The sequence below is a fragment of the Colossoma macropomum genome, unplaced genomic scaffold (assembly GCF_904425465.1).
Source record: "Colossoma macropomum unplaced genomic scaffold, Colossoma_macropomum, whole genome shotgun sequence".
Taxonomy (NCBI): domain Eukaryota; kingdom Metazoa; phylum Chordata; class Actinopteri; order Characiformes; family Serrasalmidae; genus Colossoma; species Colossoma macropomum.
In genome coordinates, this window is record NW_023495486.1 from 3,863 (window position 1) to 12,500 (window position 8,638).

The window sequence follows — 8,638 nt, forward strand, 5'->3', positions numbered from 1 at the left end:
GCAAGGTAATGGCCTGAGGGGGCGCTACAGTGGTAACAGTAATACTGATTGTTTCGTGGCGGTTTTTGTTTTGTGTGTGTTTTCTCTGTAGTGTCTGTTGTGTGTAGCTCCGCCTCCCGTCCCTTGGTTTCAACTAGGTCCTGTAGAGGAGCATAACAGGCGCGTTCAGCGGAGTAGTGTCTTATTCGTTCTGGAAGCTTCGGGTCGAAGAGGAAGCAGCGGCCATGTCTGGAAGAGGGAAGGGAGGTAAAGGTCTGGGTAAAGGAGGCGCTAAGCGTCACCGCAAAGTGCTCCGCGACAACATCCAGGGTATCACCAAGCCGGCTATCCGCCGTCTGGCTCGCCGTGGCGGCGTCAAGCGTATTTCGGGTCTGATCTACGAGGAGACTCGCGGCGTGCTCAAGGTGTTCCTTGAGAACGTGATCAGGGACGCCGTCACCTACACCGAGCACGCCAAGAGGAAGACCGTTACCGCCATGGATGTGGTTTACGCTCTGAAGCGTCAGGGCCGAACCCTGTACGGCTTCGGAGGTTAGACGCTCGACTCAAACAACGACAAACCCAACGGCTCTTTTAAGAGCCCCCCACACTCCCACCAGAAGAGCTGCTCTTTATGACTCATTTAATGTTGATGGAAACACCCGCTTGTCTGTTTTTAGTCTATGAAGAACGTGATGGAGACCTTAATCTACTACCAGAACAGCCATAGAGAGTGATGGAGAGTATTTTATATTTAGGTTGTGCTGCTCTGAGTTACTCTAACCGCGTTTTCTGAAATCGTTTAGTCAGTAAAGTCGTTATTGTTCAAGTAACGCAAGTTCGCCTTTTGCAGCAGAAACTGTCAAACACCAGCGCTGTTCTCCAGCAGAACCAGATAAACCCGTTCAAGAGCCCTTAGAAGAAGCTTCTATGCGTTACATGGATCTGTTTAACTCTGAAACACGGAATGAGTATTGGAGAAATAGTTTTTAAATAAAGTTGTTTTCTAAGTAAGAGGTGTTTTTTTTTTTTAAATCAAGACCATCCAACAGCAGTTTGAGAACTAAAATACACAATAAAAACATGATTTATGAAAACTTGTTAAAATGGAAATGTCTGCTTTGGCAGAACTCAAAACCTCTCAAAAGTGTTTTGACACTGTTTTATGAAATAGAACAATAAAAAAAAAAACGTGCTTATATTTGGACAAATGTGCTGTAGAGGACACACAGTACCAAAGAATGCGCGGGAAGGCGAACAAAGGAAAGTCCTTAGCGGGGAGGAGGAGAGATGTCCGCCAAGCGAGCCGTTGATTGTTGTCCAATGGCCGTTTGACAGCACTGTGAAGGCGGAGCTTTGTCTGTTTTGAATATGGGAGTGTAAATAAGCCGGTGCTGGGCGCTCCTTCTCATTCTTCAGTTCTACTTGACGCAGAGGAAAACCATGCCTGAACCCGCGAAGTCCGCGCCGAAGAAGGGCTCTAAGAAAGCCGTGACCAAGACGGCTAGCAAAGGAGGCAAGAAGCGCAGAAAGTCCAGGAGGGAGAGCTACGCTATCTACGTGTACAAAGTGCTGAAGCAGGTCCACCCCGACACCGGCATTTCCTCCAAGGCGATGGGCATCATGAACTCGTTCGTCAACGACATCTTCGAGCGCATCGCCGGTGAGTCGTCCCGTTTGGCTCATTACAACAAGCGTTCCACCATCACGTCCAGGGAGATCCAGACCGCCGTGCGCCTGCTTCTTCCCGGTGAGTTGGCCAAGCACGCCGTGTCCGAGGGTACCAAGGCCGTCACCAAGTACACGAGCTCCAAGTAAGAAGTGACGAAGACTTGATCAAACCCAACGGCTCTTTTAAGAGCCACCCACGGTTTCGCTTAAAGAGTTTTTTGTTTTGTTCGTGAGAATCAAAGCGGGATTTTTTGAAGGCAGGGGTGCGGGGAGAAAACGTTACGTAAGGTTTTTTGCGAATTTTCCCGCGCAATTTCTTTGCATATAGTTTGTGTAAGGGGCACTGATAAAATAGTGTGCACACACACAAACATATGTACATATATGTGTGTATATATAGGGTGTGTGTGTATGTGTGTATGTATATATATATATATATATATATATATATATATATGGTCTCAAATGTGAGTTTTTTTTTTTTTTTTTTTCCTTTCAAGAGTGCATGTATGTTTATTAATGTTGTTTTGTGCAGTTTGTATTGACAATAAAAGCTGTTGACTTGCAATGTTCTTTGTGTATAAACTGCATTAAAATAAGGGAAAAAAAACTGACTACTGAATAAACAAATCAAGGCCGTGGTGCACGTTCTGCAGAGTTATGCTGCAGTTAAGTAAGTTTTATCTCCAGCCAGTTCTAAGGCTGGTGAATTCAAAGTATTTTTTCTTAACCCTGCTCAGTGCTTAACTTTGCTATTTATTTATTTATTTATTTATTTTCCCCCACCCCAGTAACTTTTCCTTGAAAGTGATTATGAACTGGAGTAAAAATATGTTTAGGGCAAGGCCTTACAGTCATATTGAAGTTAGACTGGGGATAAGTTAGTTTACAGCTAGGCCAGAGATGCATGATGAAATCGGAGTCAGTTAACAAAGAAGTTAAAATGAGTCAAAATAAGTTTGGAGCTAAGCTTTAGACTTTTGATTGAAGCTCTAGGAAGAATGAACAGGTACAGGTCGAGACCCCAGGCTTCTGTTGTATGTAGAAAAAATGTGGTCACACAAAAGTGCGTTTATAGCTAGGCTGTAGGCTTGTGATGAATTGTTAAATTGAAAAGTGAGTAAAACTAGGTTTAGAGAAATACCTTAGACTCATGTTAAAGTCAGAGTGAGTGTAAGTGAGTTTACAGCAGGCCTGAGATGTATGATGAAATGGGAGTAAGTAAAAGCAGGTTAGAAGTGAAGCCTTAGCTCTGTGATGTGAAGCCAGGCGTTAGAGTCATGATGTAGTCAGAGTAAGTGAAATTAGTCCTTAGGCCAGTGAAAGTGCCAGTGAGTACAGGTGGGTTAAGAGGTAACTCTTAGGCTATAGCTCATGTTAAAGTAAGCAAAGATAGTTTTACGTTGGTTTATCAATAAGTCTTTGTTTTCTAAAGTAGTCAAAGGAAGTTAAGGTAGCCTCAGGCTAATGATGGCGTTTGTGTGAGAAAGTTATTGGTTATTCAGGCCAATGATGAAGTTAGAGTGAGCAAATGGAGGCTTATAGCTGAGCCTCAGACTTCTACTGTGGTTATAGTGTGTAATAATAGGTGCAGGGCTAAACCTTAGGCTTATTGTGTAGTTAGAGCTCGACCATAAGCACATGATGAGGTTATGAGCTTATGACACTTTTGCTTACTCAAACTTCATTGTAAGCCAAATGTCTTGCTATGTACCTCCTTCCAGTAAGTGAAAGGAGGCTGATGGCTGTGCCTCAGGCTTATAATGTGGTCAAATAAGCAGTAGGTATAGAGTAAGGCCTTTAGCTCATGCTGAAGCTAGAGATAGTGAAAGCAAGTTACTGGCTAGGCCGTAGGCTTATAGTGTAGTGAATGTTAGTAGTTAGGCGTTAGACCACTGATGTAGTTAACATGCGTGAACTGATTTGTGATTATAAGGTAAAAGCAGGTACAGAGCAAACCATTAGACTTTCTATGAAGCTAGAGAAAGCAAAAGGAGCTTTCCAGCTATGCCTCAGGCTTATAGTGTAGATAGAGTAAGTAGCGGTAGGTATAGAGTTAGGCCTTAGGCTTCTGAAGAATTTAGAGTAAGCAAAATGAGCTTTCCAGCTAGGCCTCAGATTTATATTGTAGTCAGAGTAAGTGATGATCGGTTAGAGCTAAGCTTGTTAATTACGGTGAAGTTAGAGTGAGTAATAGTGAGTTCAGGGCTGGGCTTTAGGCTTAAGATATATTTACATAGCATCAGGAGCTTCACAGCTAGGCATCTGGCATCTGGTGTAATCGAAAAAGTAATTGGTTTACAGCAAAGCCTTATGCTGATGAAAAATTTAGATTGAATAGTCATCCTCTAAGGCCTAACTCTCTAGCTACTGTTAATTACTCTAGCTGTAAGGCAGGATATAGAGCTAGGCCTTTGGTTTATGTTTGTATACGTGAGTGAAAAGACATCTATAGAATGAGAAGTTGGAGAAATGAAAGTATTTAGCCTTCCAGCTGGGCCTTTGGCTCATAATGCAGATAAAGTAAATAATATTAGGTTTAGTGATAAAGTTTATGGCGAAGTTGGAGAATGTTAAGGTTGGTTTAGGACAAGGTCTTAGGCTTATGATGAAGTCTGAGTAAACAAAAGGAAGCTTCCAGCAAGGCCTCAGGCTTATACCGTAGTTGGAGTGTATGTAAGAATAGATTTAGAGCTAGACCCCGGGCTTATGATGAAGTTAGATAAAGCAGTAGTAGATATGGGACTTGACTTCAAGCTTTGGAAGTGTTTACATTGAGCATATGTTTACTCAAATCCAGGCCCCAGGCTTACGATGAGGTCAAAGTAAAAGCAGGTAATTAGTAAGTTTCTAGTTACAGTAGGCCCTGTGCCTTAATTGGAGTAAAATAAATAGCGATGGTGTCAGTGCAAGGCCTCAGGTTCATGAAGAAGTTAGAGTAAAGCACAAACCTAAGATCCAGCTCTACAGCTCCTTTTTCTTACTCTATGTATATTTTAAATCTTAGGCTTTGGATGAAGCTAGTCTAAGCAAACGTGACCTTTCAGCTTGGCCCCAGACTTATCATATAAATAGAATATAGACCTTTGTTTTATGAAGAAATTAAAGATTGTAAAAGTCAGTGTAGGGAAAGGTCTTCAGCTTCTGACCAGGTAAGAATAAACAATATGAGCTTTCCTGTTAGGCCTCAGGCTTATAATGTAGGGTTAGAGCTGGGCCCTAGGGCTGTGGTAAAGTTAGAGCGAGAAACTATAGTGCTACAATTAATGAATGTCAAAGTGAGCTTAGGGCAGGGCCTTAGGTTTGTGACTGAGTAAGAATGAGTGAAAATGAGTGAAGTGTGATCTGAAGCATTCCATTAGACTTGTGGTGAAGTTGGAGAAGCACAGAGCAAAGCTTTAGCTCATGTTGTAATTAGAGCAGGCCCAAACCAGCCGTACAGCTTAAAGTAAGGGATATCAGAGTTAGAGCTCGGCCTTAGGTTTATGGTGAAGTTAGATAAAGTGAAAGTAGATTTCGGCTAAAACCTTTGACTTTTGCTGAGGTCATAGTAAGCAAAAGCATGTCTACAGTTAAGCCTTGGACCTATAATAGAAGGATTTGGGCAAGACTTCATTTTCTAGTAGGGTTAGAAGGGGGTTAGTTATGTTGAAGTTCGGGTGAAGCTAATTAGGGTTAGAACGAGGTTGTGATTATTGCTAAGTCAAAGTTTATTTATATAACAGCACATCAGCAGAGAGCAGCTCTGCCCCCAGCGGCGGCCGGCTTACGCGTGTGCTTTACTCGCTTAAAGAAAGCTCATTTTAGCCGTAATTACCGGGGCGCTCGGCCAGTGGGAGTTCACTCACGCCCTCGCCGAGACTCTCCTCGAACGCACCGTTGAGCTCTCCGAAGGCTCGCACCGCCGTTTGCCACCGTTTATCACAGATTATTGAGCTAAATACGCCGCATCTCGTTTAAAGCGGGTGGCGCGCGGCACCATTTCGAGCGCGCCCTGAGAAACGAGGCGTCGCTGCGCGCTCAATCCCGGACTGAGGAAACACGGCAGAGTCTCTTCTGGAGGATCGAACCGTTTGACAGTCGCCAAGCGGCGCTTTCGCTCTTATTTTGCCCGATAAACGCTACAAGAAAACACAAGAGCGCGTCACTGAGGCACGGCTGCACAGCGCCCGCCGGGTTGAGTCTACACCGTTCTCATGTGGCTTTTAAGGGGCCGGCCCGTCGCATGAGAGGGAGGTTCCTCTGAACGGTGCAGCTCCGCTCGCAGCAAAAGCAGAACGATGGCAGAAACCGCTCCCGCTCCAGCCGCCGCCGCGCCGGCCAAAGCTCCCAAGAAGAAAAGCGCCGCCCGGCCCAAGAAAGCCGGGCCCAGCGTCGGCGAGCTCATCGTCAAGGCTGTTTCTCAGTCTAAGGAGAGGAGCGGCGTGTCTCTCGCCGCCCTCAAGAAAGCTCTGGCCGCCGGCGGCTACGACGTGGACAAGAACAACTCCCGCGTCAAGATCGCCGTCAAGAGCCTCGTGACGAAGGGCACTCTGGTGCAGACCAAAGGCACCGGCGCGTCGGGCTCCTTCAAGCTCAACAAGAAACAAGCCGAGCCCAAGAAGAAGCCGGCAAAGAAAGCGGCGCCAAAAGCCAAGAAGGCGGCCGCCAAAAAGCCCGCCGCTGCTAAGAAGCCCAAGAAGGTAGCGGCGAAGAAGCCCGCGGCCGCTAAGAAATCGCCAAAGAAAGCCAAAAAACCGGCGGCGGCCAAGAAAGTCGCCAAGTCTCCCAAGAAAGCTAAGAAGCCCGCGGCCCCGAAGAAGGCGGCCAAGAGCCCGAAGAAAGCGAAGGCGGTCAAGCCCAAAGCAGCCAAGCCCAAGGCGGCGGAAAAGGCCGCCCCCAAAAAGAAGTAGACGCGCCGTTTTACCTTCCTGTCCTGTTTTCTCCGCTCAAAAACGGCTCTTTCAAGAGCCACACCCACATTTTCCTCTCAAAGAGCTCGGTTTTCATTTTCCCTACACAGTCTTAATTACTGAATAATCATATTATCAGAAAATACCAGACTCGACACAATAATCGAGCTGCCACATGGATGAGAATTGGGGGGGTATAGCGGAAAACAAGGACGCGTATACGTTTCGCGTATATGTCTCACACACAGGCGGCAACACGGAGGGGAGGGGGAGAAGCGGGGTCAGTGGAAGAGAACGGTGGGCGGGACCTAGAGTTTGACGGCGATAATACGATTGGTTGTTGCATTTCAGCCAATAGAAACGCAGCCGCTTTAGTTATAAGAAGCGCGCTCGGACACCGGGACTCATTATTTCAGCTTAGTTTGGTGGAGTTGAGGGAAGTGCAAAATGAGTGGAAGAGGTAAAACCGGCGGGAAGGCTAGAACCAAGGCTAAGACTCGCTCCTCCCGCGCCGGGCTGCAGTTTCCTGTGGGCCGTGTTCACAGGCTTCTTCGTAAAGGTAATTATGCCGAGCGCGTCGGCGCTGGTGCTCCCGTCTACTTGGCCGCTGTGCTGGAATATCTTACCGCTGAGATCCTCGAGTTGGCCGGAAATGCCGCTCGCGACAACAAGAAGACTCGTATCATTCCTCGTCACCTGCAGCTGGCCGTTCGTAACGACGAGGAGCTCAACAAACTGCTCGGAGGAGTCACCATCGCTCAGGGTGGCGTTCTGCCCAACATTCAGGCCGTCCTGCTGCCCAAGAAGACCGAGAAGGCGGCCAAGACCAAGTAAACTGGTTTTCTCAGATTTTTCTGTCACCAAAGGCTCTTTTAAGAGCCGCCCACCTCCGCGACGAAAGTGCAGTTTTTCTTTGTCAACCAGCCGCTCCACCCCAAAATAAAAAGCCGCCTATCAGTCTAGGATTACTGTTTACATGGGCGTGAAACAAGACCCATCACCCCCTCCTCCCCCGACTGCATACTGAATATTTAGAAGCTCTTTCTACTCAAACACCTAAAGCAAACACACACAAGCGTCCATATAAAGCCGCCAGTTCAGATGGAGTAAAGCGTTATAATTACGCATAAGGTATAAAAAAAATAATGTCGAATTTCCAATTAAAAGCTCTACATATTAACAAAAACAGGGCTGTGGTACAGGAGCCACCACGGCGTTCGGGCAAAGTCTCGTTTTTCCAAAATTTTGGCGCGAAAGAAGACGCCCAATAACGCTTGGCCGGTGCGTGGACGACTGTCCAATGGGAGGCGGGCACATTCAAAACGCCCAATGAGAGGCGAGCAGCTGCAGCGCTTAAAAGAGCCGTGATGTGTGCGCGAGCTTATTCTCCTTCTTTCTCCCCGAGGAGAACAGATTGTGACGTTATGGCAAGAACCAAGCAGACCGCCCGTAAGTCCACTGGTGGTAAAGCACCGAGGAAGCAGCTGGCTACCAAGGCTGCTCGTAAGAGCGCTCCGGCCACCGGCGGCGTCAAGAAGCCTCACCGTTACAGGCCCGGTACCGTGGCTCTCAGGGAGATCCGTCGCTACCAGAAATCCACAGAGCTGCTCATCCGCAAGCTGCCCTTCCAGCGCCTGGTGCGGGAGATCGCTCAGGATTTCAAGACCGATCTCCGCTTCCAGAGCTCCGCCGTCATGGCCCTGCAGGAGGCTAGCGAGGCGTACTTGGTGGGTCTGTTCGAGGACACTAATCTGTGCGCCATCCACGCCAAGAGAGTCACCATCATGCCTAAGGACATCCAGCTGGCCCGCCGGATCCGCGGAGAGCGCGCTTAGATTAAACAGAGCGACCACAAGTTACTCAAACACCCCAAAGGCTCTTTTAAGAGCCGCCGAACTGTTTCAGTCCAAAAGAGCGAGTTTTCTAGCGAACTCGGGTTCTTTTGTGTTGTGACGTAGTAACAGATCTCGAAGGGGAGCCCGCGAGCTTCTCTCTGCGGAGTCGTGAGGAGCTGCTTAGTTCCAGCTCAGATGTTCATCCCGTGTTTGATCAGAGTCCGTAGTGCAGTGAGGAGTTTCGAGTCTTACAGAAAGAGA

General features: G+C 47.2%; 5 protein-coding genes across 5 annotated transcripts; all 5 read left to right on the forward strand.

The window, feature by feature from the left end:
• The first annotated feature begins 224 nt into the window (after nt 1-224).
• On the forward strand, nt 225-545 carry LOC118802210 (histone H4). Its single transcript, XM_036562700.1, has one exon. It carries the CDS (start codon nt 225-227, stop codon nt 534-536), a length of 312 nt encoding a protein of 103 aa, XP_036418593.1. The 3' UTR covers nt 537-545.
• An 859-nt stretch (nt 546-1,404) lies between these two features.
• Nucleotides 1,405-1,888, forward strand: LOC118802212 (histone H2B-like). Its single transcript, XM_036562702.1, has one exon. The coding sequence runs from the start codon at nt 1,423-1,425 to the stop codon at nt 1,795-1,797; it is 375 nt and encodes a 124-aa protein (XP_036418595.1). The 5' UTR covers nt 1,405-1,422; the 3' UTR covers nt 1,798-1,888.
• A 4,042-nt stretch (nt 1,889-5,930) lies between these two features.
• LOC118802209 (histone H1-like) lies at nt 5,931-6,542 on the forward strand. Its single transcript, XM_036562699.1, has one exon. It carries the CDS (start codon nt 5,931-5,933, stop codon nt 6,540-6,542), a length of 612 nt encoding a protein of 203 aa, XP_036418592.1.
• A 447-nt stretch (nt 6,543-6,989) lies between these two features.
• On the forward strand, nt 6,990-7,389 carry LOC118802211 (histone H2A-like). The gene has a single exon (XM_036562701.1). It carries the CDS (start codon nt 6,990-6,992, stop codon nt 7,374-7,376), a length of 387 nt encoding a protein of 128 aa, XP_036418594.1. The 3' UTR covers nt 7,377-7,389.
• Nucleotides 7,390-7,966: 577 nt separating this feature from the next.
• Nucleotides 7,967-8,377, forward strand: LOC118802213 (histone H3). Its single transcript, XM_036562703.1, has one exon. It carries the CDS (start codon nt 7,967-7,969, stop codon nt 8,375-8,377), a length of 411 nt encoding a protein of 136 aa, XP_036418596.1.
• The last annotated feature ends 261 nt before the right edge of the window (nt 8,378-8,638 follow it).

Excerpts from the sequence above, each read along its gene's own strand:
- LOC118802210 (XM_036562700.1), top strand. The coding sequence starts at position 225 with ATGTCTGGAAGAGGGAAGGGAGGTAAAGGTCTGGGTAAAGGAGGCGCT.
- LOC118802212 (XM_036562702.1), top strand. The coding sequence starts at position 1,423 with ATGCCTGAACCCGCGAAGTCCGCGCCGAAGAAGGGCTCTAAGAAAGCC.
- LOC118802209 (XM_036562699.1), top strand. The coding sequence starts at position 5,931 with ATGGCAGAAACCGCTCCCGCTCCAGCCGCCGCCGCGCCGGCCAAAGCT.
- LOC118802211 (XM_036562701.1), top strand. The coding sequence starts at position 6,990 with ATGAGTGGAAGAGGTAAAACCGGCGGGAAGGCTAGAACCAAGGCTAAG.
- LOC118802213 (XM_036562703.1), top strand. The coding sequence starts at position 7,967 with ATGGCAAGAACCAAGCAGACCGCCCGTAAGTCCACTGGTGGTAAAGCA.